The 15,158-nt window shown below is 46.1% G+C and overlaps 1 protein-coding gene across 1 annotated transcript in view; it reads right to left on the reverse strand.

Annotated features, from left to right (window-relative positions):
- LOC139559966 (junctional cadherin 5-associated protein-like) overlaps positions 1 to 14,614 on the reverse strand; it is a 36,442-nt gene extending 21,828 nt beyond the window's left edge. The window contains exons 1-2 of the mRNA XM_071376463.1: positions 14,505 to 14,614; positions 537 to 1,028 (exon numbers count right to left, since the gene is read on the reverse strand). Of these exons, the coding sequence (XP_071232564.1) occupies positions 537 to 919 (383 nt within the window). The 5' untranslated portion in view covers positions 920 to 1,028; positions 14,505 to 14,614. The remainder of the gene's footprint in view (positions 1 to 536; positions 1,029 to 14,504) is intronic.
- Positions 14,615 to 15,158: the final 544 nt, after the last annotated feature.

Raw genomic sequence — 15,158 nt, forward strand, 5'->3', positions numbered from 1 at the left:
CTCTCTCGTTAAAAGTAGTGCACTATGTAGGGAAAAGGCACTGCCTGCCTGCCCCTGCTGCCACTGCTAAGCGTGCTTCAAGTCTGAGCAAGAAATTATTGACTTGTTTATAAATGCCAGTTCCCCATCACGTGATGTGACCATATGCAGAGTGACAGACAACTCCATATTCTTATTTCTTATCCATTCAATCCAATTCAGGAGACTTGGCTACAGTGGGGCTTGGGGACAGTGGGGTGGGGAACCAGTGGGGAACCCTGTAAGTAGTGTACTATATAGGGAACAGTGTGGCGTTTGGAGCACAAACTTCATTGTATCGCAGCATCTGGCAAGACAAGGCAGTGGTGCAGCAGCCTCAGTATTCGTTCTGCAGCTCTGGAAGGAAGGAAACGGGAAGGAAAAAAACATCCTCCTGCGCAATGTAGACTGAGTTGCTTGACTTTGCATGCAATGCCGAAGGGCCCGGCAAAACAAAAAAAGGGAGGGAAGGTATGGTGGGGGATCTCAAAAGAGAGAGAAAGAGAAAAAAAACTCACCCGCTATCCGTGGCGAGAGAATCGCCCAGGGGCTGTGCTAGGTTGTCACCTAGGTTACCGCTGACAGCTTCTTTTCTCCTTTGGTTCCTTTCCCCGCCGCTCTCATTGTCACAGCTGCCGGGGTAGCCCTTCGCCAGTAGTGCCTGCCTGCTGCTGCTGAAGACGCAGGCCCCCCTGTCTCCCGCCTGTTCATTCCCGTTCAGTGATCCACCACGACCAGATCTCTGGTTCTCTGTTGCTGGGATTTCGCGGTGGCAATCGGCGGCGGCGTGGCGCTGCTTCTCGTAAGGCGCGGTGGCGGATGAAGTTGAAGAGGGGCAGGGGACGCTTGTCTTGGGCAGTTTGTATCCGTGAGAAATGAGGAGGTCGTCCACGCTGTACATGGTGGTGTGTGTCTGTCTTGGCAGCAGGAGGGCGAAGGTGTTTATGTTGTTCCTTATGCGCAGTGCTGGTGGTAGAAACCGGAGCACAACTGCTCAGCAGAGGCCATCCCTATGGGGAGAAGAGAGGTAACATTTAGCTAGCTTCAATAGCATAACTACCAATGATTGATATTTACACTAGATGTCTGACAGGGGGCGCTGTTTTGAAGCCACCGCGCTTCAAAACACTCCCCCACCATTGTGAAGCTATAGAAATGTATTTATTAGTGTCTACATTCTTTTTTGCCATGTCTATTCTATTACAGACACCTTAATGCATATTTTTTTATAATATTATTGCGAGCTAAACATAAAAATGTAAATATATAAACATTCTTCTTTGAAAGTAATAATGTTACTGTCCCCACTACAACAAAAACATATTTAAATACCTGCCATTTTGTACTTGAAACATTTATTAATCCTATCGAGCAGGGTTTCCCAATCTCGGTCCCGGGGCCCCCCCTGGGTGCACGTTTTGATTGTTGCCCAGCTCTACACAGCTGATTCAAACAACCAACTCATCATCAAGCTCTGATTATTTGAATCAGCTGTGTAGTGCTAGGGCAAAAATGTGCACCCAGGGAAGGCCCCAGGACAAAGTTTGGAAAACCCTGCTATGGAGGACTGCTCCTTCTGGGTAGTGCCAATATGGCCTTCTGGTAGCTTCAAAGCCTCTCATTGGCCAATACATAGCATCAGTAGAATAGGGTTTGTATACATCATTGATAGCTACTTGCTGATGGTATGGAACACTAATGTATGTACACTACAGTGTATTTGGAATGTATTCAGAACTCATGAATTTTTCCACACTTTGTTTTGTTACAGCTTTATTCTGAAATGGATTAATTCATTTTCCCCCCTCATCAATCTACATCAATCTACATTTTTTATTTTTATTTTGCAAATGTATTAAAAATAAAGAAGTGAAATATCAGATTTACATAAGTATTCAGACCCTTTACTCAGTACTTTGTTGAAACACCTTTGGCAGCGATTACAGCCTACAAGCTTGGCACACCTGTATTTGGGGAGTTCTTCCCATTCTTCTCTGCAGATCCTCTCAAGCTCTGCCGGGTTGGATAGGGAGCGTTGCTGCACAGCTATTTTCAGGTTTCTCCAGAGATGTTCGATAGGGTTCAAGTTCGGGCTCTGTCTGGGCCACTCAAGGACATTCAGAGACTTCTCCTGAACTGTTATTTTTTATTTAACTAGGCAAGTCAATTAAGAACACATTCTTATTTACAATGACGGCCTACCCCGGCCAAACCCGGACGATGCTGGGCCAATTGTGCGCAGCACTATGGGACTCCCAATCACGGCCGGATATGATACAGCCTGGATTAAACCAGGGACTGTAGTGATGCCTCTTGCACTGAGATGCAGTGCCTTAGACCGTTGCGCCACTCCTGCGTTGTCTTGGCTGTGTGCTTAGGATCGTTGTCCTGTTGGAAGGTGAAGCTTCGCCCCCCAGTCTGAGGTCCTGAGCGCTCTGGAGCAGGTTTTCATCAAGGATCTCGTTGTACTTTGTTCCGTTCATCTTTCCCTCGACCCTGACTAGTCTCCCAGTCCCTGCAGCTGAAAAAGATCCCCACAGCATGATGCTGCCACCACCAGGCTTCACCATAGGGATGGCATTGGCCAGGTGATGAGCAGTGCCTGGTTTCTTCCAGACATGATGCTTGGCATTCAGGTCAAATAATTCAATCTTTGTTTCATCAGACCAGAGAATCTTGTTTCTCATGGTCTGAGAGTCCTTTAGGTGCCTTTCGGCAAACTCAAAGTGGGCTGTCATGTGCCTTTTACTGAGGAGTGGCTTCCATCTGACCATTCTTCCATAAATGCCTGATTGGTGGAGTGCTACAGAGGTGGTTGTCTTCTGGAAGGTTCTCCCATCTCCACAGAGGGACTCTGGAGCTCTGTCATAGTGACCATCGGGTTCTTGGTCACCTCCCTGACCAAGGCCCTTCTCGCCCGCCTGCTCAGCTTCTTCCATTAAAGAATGATGGAGGCCACTGTGTTCTTGGGGACCTTCAACGCTGCAGAAATGTTTTAGTACCCAGATCTGTGTCTTGACACAATCCCATCTCGGAGCTCTACGGACAATTCCTTCGACTTCATGACTTGGTTTTTGCTCTGACATGCACTGTGAACTGTGGGACCTTATATAGACAGGTGTGTCTCTTTCCAAATCATGTCCAATCAATTGAATGTACCCCAGGTGGACTCCAATCAAGTTGTAGAAACATCTCAAGAATGATCAATGGAAACAGGATGCACCTGAGCTCAATTTCGAGTCTCATAGCAAAGGGTCTGAATACTGTAAGGTATTTCCATTTTCAATATATTTGCAAACTTTTCTAAAAACCTGTTTTTGCTTCGCCATTATGGGGTATTGTGTGTAGATTGATGAAGAAAAACATTAATTTAATCCATTTTAGAATAAGGTTGTAACCTAACAAAATGTGGAAAAAGTGAAGGGGTCTGAATACTATCCGAATGCACTTTATATGTAGGGGAGAACAAACAGGGGAGAGAGACAGGAAACAGGTAACATTCTGTCAAGACTGTCCCAAACGGTCAAACCTTTCGGTTACTGGCCCAACACTTTAACCGCTAGGCTACCTGCCGCCCACTACTTAGAGAATAGGGTGCAATTTGGTTATGGTATAGGGTGTCATTTGGGACAGACACAGTTTCAGAGCTTGTTATGTCTGATTAGGTCACTGGAGGGCGGACAGTAGACTATTTGTATTTTGTACATGTTCCTGTTACGGCCAAGTTACACCAGGCACTACCTCTAGCGATCAAACTACCGGAGGTCAGTCATTTTCTTGAACCTAGAAGTAATTTTCTTGAAGTCTCTTCTAAAAAATATAATTAGTATATTATGTGAAAATGTATTTCCTATAATAGATTGAGCACTGAATAGAATGAATAGTAGTTTAGTGTGTTTCCAGTGTGTTGTTTCCCAAATGGCACCCTATTCTCTACATACTGCACTACTTTAACCAGAGACTATGGGTTCTCATCAAAAGTAGTGCACTAAATAAGGAATAGGGCGCCATTTGAGACGCACCCCTGTAACACATTCCTTTCAGTATTTATTGAATGGCTGTGTATTTTTTCTCTGTCTCTGACTGACTCAGCCAAAATCAATCTGTTTCCAGATTAGCACAGCAGGGGTTGCTATAAACAGATGCCGTTCAAAAACAAAGTTTTAAAATATATTTTATGATTTGAATACTTGTTGCTCTTCTTTCTGACAATAATTGTAGTGCCAGTCATTTTAATAATATTAAATTGTCTTGCCAGATAAAAGAAATGCCTCAATGTTTGACATGAAAGAAATGTATCAACTGAAAAGTGGTATTGTACAGTAAGAAAAGTTTTGAATTACATCCCAAAACATTGTGTTTGTCCTGGTTGAGTGACTTGCAACATTGCTCGGGAGCAGTGTTCGGGAAGCTACTCTGAAAATATAGTTGACCAATTAGAAGTGAAGCTACGCTAAAGCTCCCCTTAAGAAAAATATAGTTTAATTAACTAAAGTAACTTGAAAAAGTAGTTCACTACATCCAAACTATGATCATATCTAAATATCAAATGTCATAGCATACAAATTGCAAGAACAGATCACTTTGGAGTCTGATTTTAACAGAATGTGTAATATAGTCTAGTAAACACAAACTATTTATTTTATTTTTTGTTTTTTATCCCCTTTTTCTCCCTAATTTCGAACTTGTCTCATCGCTGCATCTCCCCAACGGGCTCCAGTCACCAGACGACTGAGGTCAGCCTATTGGCGCCCGTCCTGCCACAAGGAGTCGCTAGCGCGCAATGAGCCAAGTAAAGCCCCCCAGGCCAAACCCTCCTCTAACCCAGACGACGCTGGGCCAATTGTGCACCGCCCCTATGGGACTCCCGATCACGGCCAGTTGTGATACAGCCCGGGATCAAACCCGGGTCTGTAGTGACGCCTCTAGCACTGCGATGCAGCGCCTTAGACCGCTGCGCCACTCGGGAGTCCCCAAAAACAATGTTTCAAGTGAGAATTAGGCAGGTCGTGCCTACCCATATTTTCTTTTTACAAAGTAGTGTGTGTGTGTGTGTGTGTGTGTGTGTGTGTGTGTGTGTGTAACGGCGGTCCTCCTCCTCTTCTACCGAAAAGGAGGAGTAGTGAGGGAACCAAGGCGCAGCGGGTTGTGAACACATAATATTTATTAAAGACAAGACGAAAACGAACTATACTTGATAATGATACAAAATAACAAAACGAAAGTAGACAGACCTGAACGACGAACATACATAAACACGAGAACGCACGAACAGGGAAAAATAGCCTACATGAAATGAACAAACCGTAACAGTCCCGTATGGTGCGACAAACACTGACACAGGAGACAACCACCCACAACGAACACTGTGAACAGCCTACCTAAATATGACTCTCAATTAGAGGAACGCCAAACACCTGCCTCCAATTGAGAGCCATACCAGGCAACCCTAAACCAACATAGAAACAGATAACATAGAATGCCCACCCAAACTCACGTCCTGACCAACTAACACACAAAACTAAACAGAAAACAGGTCAGGAACGTGACATAACCCCCCCCTCAAGATGCGTACTCCGAACGCATCACCAAAAAGTCCAGGGGAGGGTCTGGGTGGGCATCTGACCACGGTGGTGGCTTAGGCTCCGGGCGTGGTTCCCACCCCACCATAATCAATCCCCGCTTCCTTAGCCTCCCCACAATGACCACCCTCCAAATAACCCCACCTAAATTTAGGGGCAACACCAGAATCAAGGACAGCTCTGGGACAAGGTAGTTCAGGACATAGGGATAGCTCAGGACAGAGGGATAGCTTAGGAGAGAGAGGTAGCTCAGGATAAAGAGGTAGCTCAGGATAGAGGGGCAACTCCGGACTGAAGGGCAGCTCCGGACAGAGAGACAGCTCTGGACTGAGGGGCAGTTCTGAATTACTAGCCGCTTCTGGCTGAGGGACAGCTCATGGCTGACTGACGGCTCTGGACGCTCATGGCAGGCTGACGGCTCTGGACGCTCATGGCAGGCTGACGGCTCTGGACGCTCATGGCGGGCTGACGGCTCTGGACGCTCATGGCAGGCTGACGGCTCTGGACGCTCATGGCTGGCTGACGGCTCTGGCTGCTCATGGCTCTCTGACGGCTCTGGCTGCTCATGGCTCTCTGACGGCTCTGGCTGCTCATGGCTCTCTGACGGCTCTGGCTGCTCATGGCTCTCTGACGGCTCTGGCTGCTCATGGCTCGCTGACGGCTCTGGACGCTCATGGCTCGCTGACGGCTCTGGACGCTCATGGCAGGTTGACGGCTCTGGACGCTCATGGCAGGTTGACGGCTCTGGCTGCTCATGGCTCGCTGACGGCTCTGGCTGCTCATGGCTCGCTGACGGCTCTGGCTGCTCATGGCTCGCTGGCGGCTCTGGCAGATCCTGTCTGGCTGGCGGCTCTGGCAGATCCTGTCTGGCTGGCGGCTCTGGCAGATCCTGTCTGGTTGGCGGCTCTGGCAGATCCTGTCTGGTTGGCGGCTCTGGCAGACCCTGTCTGACGGACGGCTCTAGCGGCTCCTGTCTGGCGGGCGGCTCTAGCGGCTCCTGTCTGGCGGACGGCTCTGTAGGCTCATGGCAGACGGGCGGCTTTGCAGGCTCATGGCAGACGGGCGGCTTTGCAGGCTCATTGCAGACGGGCGGCTCAGACGGCGCTGGGGAGACGGATGGCTCAGATGGCGCTGGGGAGACGGATGGCTCAGATGGCGCTGGGGAGACGGATGGCTCAGATGGCGCTGGGGAGACGGATGGCTCAGATAGCGCTGGGGAGACGGATGGCTCTGGCCGGATAAGGCGCACTGTAGACCTGGTGCGTGGTGCCGGAACTGGAGGCACGGGGCTAAGGACACGCACCTTCATACTAGTGCGGGGAGCAGGGACAGGGCACACTGAACTCTCAAAGCGTACTCTATACCTGGTGCGTGGTACCGGCACTGGTGGCACCGGGCTGAGGGCACGCACCTCAGGACTAGTACGGGGAGAAGTGACAGTGTGTACAGGACTTAGGAGACGCACAGGTGGCTTAGTGCGTGGGGCCGGAACTGGAGGCACCGAACTGGATACACGCACTATAGGGAGAGTGCGTGGAGGAGGAACAGGGCTCTGGAAATGCACTGGTAGCCTAGTGCGTAGTGTAGGCACTGTAGGTACTAGGCTGGGGCGGGGAGGTGGCGCCGGAAATACCGGACCGTGCAGGCGTACTGGCTCTCTTGAGCATTGAGCCTGCCCAACCTTACCTGGTTGAATGCTCCCGGTCGCCCGCCCAGTGCGGGGAGGTGGAATAACCCGCACCGGGCTGTGTAGGCGAACCGGGGAAACCATGCGTAAGGCAGGTGCCATGTATGCCGGCCCGAGGAGACGCACTGGAGACCAGACGCGTTGAGCCGGCCTCATGACACCTGGCTCAATGCCCAATCTAGCCCTACCAGTGCGGGGAGGTGGAATAACCCGCACCGGGCTATGCACACGTACAGGAGACACCGTGCGCTCTACTGCGTAACACGGTGTCTGCCCGTACTCCCGCTCTCCACGGTTAGCCTGGGAAGTGGGCGCAGGTCTCCTACCTGCCCTTGGCCCACAACCCCTTAGCCCCCCCCCCAAGAAATTTTTGGGAGTTACTCACGGGCTTTTCGGGCTTCCGTGCAAGACGCGTCCCCTCATAACGCCGGTTCCCTTCTCCGGTTGCCTCTGTTCTCCTCAGTGCCTCCACCTGTTCCCATGGGAGGCGATCCCTTCCAGCCAGGATCTCCTCCCATGTGTAGCAACCTTTACCGTCCAATACATCGTCCCAAGTCCATTCCTCCTTCTTGCGCTGTCCCTTACTCCGTTTACACCGCTGCTTGGCTCTGGATTGGTGGGTGGTTCTGTAACGGCGGTCCTCCTCCTCTTCTACCGAAAAGGAGGAGTAGTGAGGGAACCAAGGCGCAGCGGGTTGTGAACACATAATATTTATTAAAGACAAGACGAAAACGAACTATACTTGATAATGATACAAAATAACAAAACGAAAGTAGACAGACCTGAACGACGAACATACATAAACACGAGAACGCACGAACAGGGAAAAATAGCCTACATGAAATGAACAAACCGTAACAGTCCCGTATGGTGCGACAAACACTGACACAGGAGACAACCACCCACAACGAACACTGTGAACAGCCTACCTAAATATGACTCTCAATTAGAGGAACGCCAAACACCTGCCTCCAATTGAGAGCCATACCAGGCAACCCTAAACCAACATAGAAACAGATAACATAGAATGCCCACCCAAACTCACGTCCTGACCAACTAACACACAAAACTAAACAGAAAACAGGTCAGGAACGTGACAGTGTGTGTGTGTGTGTGTGTGTGTGTGTGTGTGTGTGTGTGTATGTGTGTGTGTGTGTGTGTGTGTGTGTCTATAAACAGTAGGGAGGGCAAACCCGTTTTGGTGATTACTGGTAGATCATCAAAATAAATCAATCCCGACACGTTTCTGGACCGATTCAGCAGTTTTGACCTCATTAGGTACAATACCGTTGGAAATGTATGTTGAAAGTTACATTTATATTCCTGAAACAGAAGTTTAAAATGATACTGTCGCTGCTTCCTGTTGACAAAACATATTAATGAATAGTCCAATGTGAAGACAAAAGTCTTGTGTGTCCTAATCCATAACCAATACGCAGAAACAGTTTGTGATATATTGAGAACATAAAATGTACCATCTACACGTACATGTGCAAACAATAGTAATCATATTATTTTGTATTTTTTTAAACGAGCACCTTAGAAACTGTACATGCACCCAAAAGCCTGTTTTGTCAAGTGGCAATAAATCACTCATCGAAAATGATAGCTGCTCTCTAGTGCTGTGACCCCCAGCGCGATGACAAAATCAACAGTACAAAACCAATTGCTTTTAAAGCAGATATTGATCTGCTTGACGCAATCGATCTTGTGTCATCGTGTTGACTATAAACTTTTATACTAACACCCCCAATCTGAGGTAAAAAGGATGTGCAATTCCACCCCAATTCGATGTGGTCAAAATGTCAGCTTGTGTAATGTAGTAACACATACTGTCCACATCATGGAAAGTGGCGCAATATACATTAATTAGATATGGCAAAATAATTCAACATCTTAATTTGGGATGATAGCAAATTAAGCAAACTCACAGCTTTTTTTAAGAATCACATATTTTCTAACTAGTTTACCCATAAAAAAAACTGCTCATGAGCACAATTTAACCAGGCGCTCTAGACGAGAGCATCCACAGGGTCTGTGCAGCAGGTTGAATGTTTGACGTCCCTACAAACAGCCTCGTTTGTCTGATGAATTAATTAGTGCATGTCGCAGACTCAGCCAGCCTGGAGATGTCAGTGGCATGGCTTATAAAGCAAAAAATGCTGTGATCCGGTTTAGATGTAAATGGTGGCTTGCCATTCAGTTTTCATGAAAAAGTCAGTACTCAAGGGACAAATTTCAAGTCAAAAGCAATATGAGTGCTTGGACAGGCCAATAATTACAATCCACTTTGAATCTATCCCATAGGGCTCTGGATCAAAAGTAGTGCACTAAATAAAGTATAGGGTGCACTTTGGGATGCACACTAGGTAAACTCTTTGCCAGCGACTCTCCAGGCAGACAGAATAGTTTCTAGGTACCCAGAAGATTAAAAGAGTTGCACTGTTGCGCTGTGATTACTACTGACAACATTGATGCTAAATGTTGTTACTGGTGTAATTACATTATTGCTACACATGTATAGGTGCAACTTAAAGGGGTAGTTTACCCAAATTACAAAATGGTTGCCTGGCAGGTAGGAGCGTTGGGCCAGTAACCGAAAGGTTGAAACCGAAAGGTTGCTGTATCGAATCCCCAAGCTGACAAGGTAATAATATGTTGTTCTGCCCCTGAGCAAAGCAGTTTACCCACTGTTCCCTGGCCGATGACGTGGATGTCGATTAAGGCAGCCCCCCCTTAAGGCAGCCCCCCCCCCGCACCTCTCTGATTCAGAGGGATTGGGGTTAAATTCGGAAGACACATTTCAATTGAATGCATTCAGTTGTACAACTGACTAGCTATCCCCCTTTCACTTTCAGTTAGCCTTCGAAGACAGTCTCCAGGTAAACTAAACCAAATCATGGATTGCTGTCTTACTCTGTCCATAGACTGCTTACAGGAAAACATGTTCTTTTTTTAGTTTCGGTGACCAAAATTTTGATAACTAAGTTGAACTGTCCCTTTAACAGGACTACACACCATTTTTCAATGACAGCAACATGAAAGGATATTTTAACCGGTCCTACATGGCAACAGGTAACGGAACCTTATTCTGTGTTCCTCAATACAGGGTAGCACATTTACTAAGACACCTGATTCAACTAATACGGGTTTGGTGATTACCCCAATCAGGTGTGTTGGTGAAGGGCTGGAGCAGAAATGTGCACACCCTGTGGGTCCCACGGGAATGGACTGAGAAACACTGTTCCAACAAGATCAACACTGCAAAGCCATCAGGGATGCAAACAAAAACCAAAGTGTACACCCTGCCACTTTTTTGGTTAAAAGATAAGGGATGGCGCTGGAGAAATGTATCAATGTAGCGATTCCAGATTGCTCGTTTTAAACTGCGTGTTCGAAAACAGATGGAAGCTGCTTGTTCGAAACAGATGGCTTCGGCCATAAACAAATGCACACAATTTCAAACCCAAAGCAGTGGAGAAGTCAGCAACAGATGTCCGTGTAGCACTTTTGGTAGGGCATCAAAACAACTCAAAGCTTCCATCCCAAATGGCACCCTATTCCCTATACACTACACTACTTTGACCAGAGACCTATGGGTCCTTCCCCTGGTCAAAAGTAGTGCACTATATAAGGAAAAGGGTGCCAGTTGGGACACAAATAAAGTCTAGTTGATCATTATAAACAAGACTCTAGTTAGGTGGCGTAGTTGGTGGGGGGAAAAGGTAGCCACGGTGTGGGTTTAGTGTTTCATAATATAGTCATAGAATGGAGAAACATTTAACCTTCAAACTGTGGTTAGCAAGGCTGATTCATATCTGCATTTTCCTGATACAAGTTATTACAATTATTTATTATGCAGGAATAAATCTGTGGATACATCCCAAATGGCACCTTATTCCCTATATAGTGCACTACTTTTGGCAAGACCCCTATAGGCCCTGGTCAAAAGTAGTGCACTATAAAGGGAATATGATGCCATTTGGGAAGCACATTTCACTTTATCTTCATCTTGAACCAGAGGGACCACTAAATGGACAAGGGTCATATCACTATACATTATGTACATCCACGTAATTTCTCACTTGCCATGCACTATTTACATTACCTTTCTTCAGTTTCAGTCTACTTATAATTCCGGCAAATTCTCATGACCTCGAATTGACCTTGGCACATTCATAATTTAAAAACATTGTATATGTCCCAAATGGCACCTTATTCCCTACCCTTTACAGAAAAAAAACACATGCATTCATGCGATCACATGTGAAGTTAATGTAACATGTAAAGCAACGTGTGATGACGTGAAACTACATGTGAAAACGTGATGACGTGAAAAGTGTTCCAAAAATACCTGTTTTGCACATTTTCCACATGTGAAATCATGTATTTTTTCTGTAAGGCAGTGGTCACCAACTGTTCAATCATCTAGGCATTCCTAGTCAGTCACCAAACATTTATGCAGACAAGCCAACGATAAAGGCTTGCTCTTTTACCGGGAGGGAAAACTTGATTCAGAAACCCTGCGCAACAGGTAGGCAAAGTGTTCGCATTCTGAACCATTTCATTTGTCTGAAGGGACAAAACTCCGCCTACCTGGCGGACCAGGAGAGCTGTGGCTAGATCAAACTTTTAAAACCATGACCAGAGAGAAACTGTCAAAGAATACAGCAAAGAGCTGTATGTTTAAGTTCATGCAGCACTGTCAACACTGTTTTTATAAAACGCACTTCTCCAGACTCCCGCGCTGAAGCTGCACTGGATTAGTAGCCAAGTGTATCGATTGCCCTGCGTTTTTATTATGAACACTTCCTCATGTTTATTTTAATGTCAAGGGATATTTCACTTTCTCTGGTTATATGAACAACATGAATTTGTGCATGAGGCAGAAATAATGAAGTGCGACTCGAGTTTAGCCACCAGCGGGAGGACGGTATCCCCTCTGGTCAGTCTCACCGGAGGAAAAGAGAGCAGGGACCATGAGAGGCAGACCCTCTGCTGCTCTCACCCTCCCTCCGCTGAGACTGACCAACAGATGGCAGCTACCGTACCATTAGTCCAGTAAAATAAAATAAAAGCTAATTATTTCAATTTATGTTCAGCTATGCCTCACAAGTGATACAAGTGATATATTTTGTTATCAAAGCTCGAGTTTTGAAATATAATATGGTCTGAGAAGAACAATATTGGCAGGCCTAGAATATAGCCAATATGCTATGCTAATGTATTAGCACTACTGTACAAATTTCATTCCTACAGACTGTTTTTATTAATGTTGCATAGGCTTACATTTTCCATGTTGTTGTTTTTTATCTGAGCGGTAGAGCTCGGCTTGCTTTTTGACGGCGAAAGTGATCTTGACTCCGAAAAGGTTGGTGACCACTGCATATAGTGCACATAGGGCTCTGGTCAAAAGTAGTGCACTATACAGGAAATAGGGTGCCATTTTGGGACTCACTTTATGAGTCTCTAGTAAGCACCCCAAAGGTGGCACTTGAGGTAGAACTTTGAGTAAATAACATCTTGAAATCATCTCCAACATCTAAAATTGCCTACATGCCCTTTGATGACTCCAGGCCCCTTGTGTGTGGTGTCAAAACAGCTGAAGCACCTGCTGCCTGCCTGCTTCTCTACAATAACACACACAACATCTCAAGGGTTTCCATTGGAAACCAGCACACACACCAGGCACAATGTAGAAGAGTAAATATGGCAAGTCTAAATTGACACAATGGAAAGTAGATGCTCAATTTCTCTCTCTCTCTCTCTCTCTGCTGCCATGGTCAAACAAGCCAGCAGACCAAACAAAGTGTAGCCTACAGAGAGAAACTAGTTTTGAGGAGCTGAAGGAGAGATGTGGCTATATTGAAACCATTCAGTAACTGCATCCCGGATGGCACCCTATTCCTTATATAGTGTACTACTTTTAACCAGGCCCTAGGGCTCTGGTCAAAAATAGTGCACTGAAATAGTGCACTAAACAGTGCCTCGTTGAGCAAGGTCACTACTGGAAGAGGAACGCCATGCAAACTCCAGCAGAAAAGGCAATGGCATACGGTACAGACTGATACCCTGACTGATTCAATGCATGCAGGGTAAAATGGCAATGCTGAGGTTGCCAGAGTTACTGTCTGCTGTTGACCTGGCACACACCTCTTCCTCCCCTCCCCTTCCCTCAGCTCTCCTGGCTATGTTGAGTGAGGCCCCACTGTTGCCAGGTTTGCATCCCAAAATGGCATGGGCGCTGGTCAAAAATAGTGCACAATCTAGGTAATAGGGTGCCATTGGGGACGCAGCCCTTGCAACACCATGCATCCTAACTCTTACCTTATGATGGAAATCTACCATGCTGTTTTATTGGAGACCTAAAAGTCAAACAGGCCTGTATACCGGACCTACGGCTTAGGCGGGTTTATGAACTTTGCCATCTAAGTTGAAACCCAGTATTTATGTTTGGACCTTTTCCTAGATATTTGATTCCACATGCCTCTATGGAGGCATTATCATTTGAAACAGATAAGGCCTACTATATCCCACCACTGCCAATCAATAACAGATCCTGCTACTATGTAGACTAGGTAGATACAGTAGGCTACGGTATGACCTACTCTATAGAACCTTGCTATAATGCAGTGTTAACTGATACAGCCTATACATAAAATTGACCTGTTAAGAATGATTTCTCAAGTCTGCTTTGCACTCCACAGAAAACACATTGCTTTAGACTGTAGGCTATAGGTTACTGCAGGTAGGCTATATAGGCTACTAGCGCCTATGAGAAGAAAAAAATATCGATACTTGCAAGTTGAAAATGTGAGCGGTCGTGCATTGACGAACAGTCGTTAGCCAAAATCATAACCCCATTGCAATTGTACATGCTCCCCGAAATACACCCATCATGTTATAAAATACGCATTCAGATCTCGCCATCAACCGTTGTTAAATGTTAATTCACCAAAGGGTGAACATTTTCCGAGTGCAAATTTAAAGCGCCGTTAATTTTAAGGCTTTTGCAGATGCGTCTTAGCTGAGTGTGTGTGTATTTACCAAGACTCAAACAGCCACCCTGCGCTACCTTGTACGTGAAGCAAAAATAGACAGCCCCTCCCCTGAAAAAAACAACATCTGCATGGTAAAGAATACTCCTAGTATACAAAAAACGCATACATATTTGCGAGATCGTTATAAACGCTTAATGGCATAGATACGCATCCTACCTGGAAGATGTTTGGCGCGGCGGTTGCATTTCCCCTGCGCCCAGCTTCAGTCGCTGAGAGCACTGCACAGCCCTTCTGCTGAGCATGCCTATAACGATAGGGGAGGACGCGTTGCCAGGGTGGAGTGTGTTCTTCTCGCGCTAAACCAGCCGCTACACTGTGCGTTCGTTGTTCGTTAAAAAGGGATTTCAAAATGGTTTCTTCCAAACTGTGTAATAACTTTTTTGATTCTTGCCAGAGGCAGCAATAAATGTTTCCCATATCATTGTGTGTTTATATTGAAATACATTCAGGTACTGTGTATACATGAGTATACATGATGGGTATACATGGGTATGCACATACACATACAGACAGGGAGCACACCGCATACTAGCCACAGCTAGGGCACCTTGCCCATGTAACGTGCATCCCAAATGGCTGTGTCCCAAATGACACCAATTCTTACTGTCCCAAATGACATCCATTCCCTATATAGTACACTACTTTTGAACAGGTCTGGTCAAAAGTAGTGCACTATACAGTATAAAGAATAAAGTGCCATTTATGAACTATACTGCCACTGAAAAACAATACAATGCAACTTCATCTTCCAATCAGCAGTGTAAATGTGTCCTTTTGCTCTCTGATGTTATTTCCGATCGCACACCGTAA

The sequence above is a fragment of the Salvelinus alpinus genome, chromosome 30, assembly GCF_045679555.1.
Source record: "Salvelinus alpinus chromosome 30, SLU_Salpinus.1, whole genome shotgun sequence".
NCBI classification, from domain to species: Eukaryota; Metazoa; Chordata; class Actinopteri; order Salmoniformes; family Salmonidae; genus Salvelinus; species Salvelinus alpinus.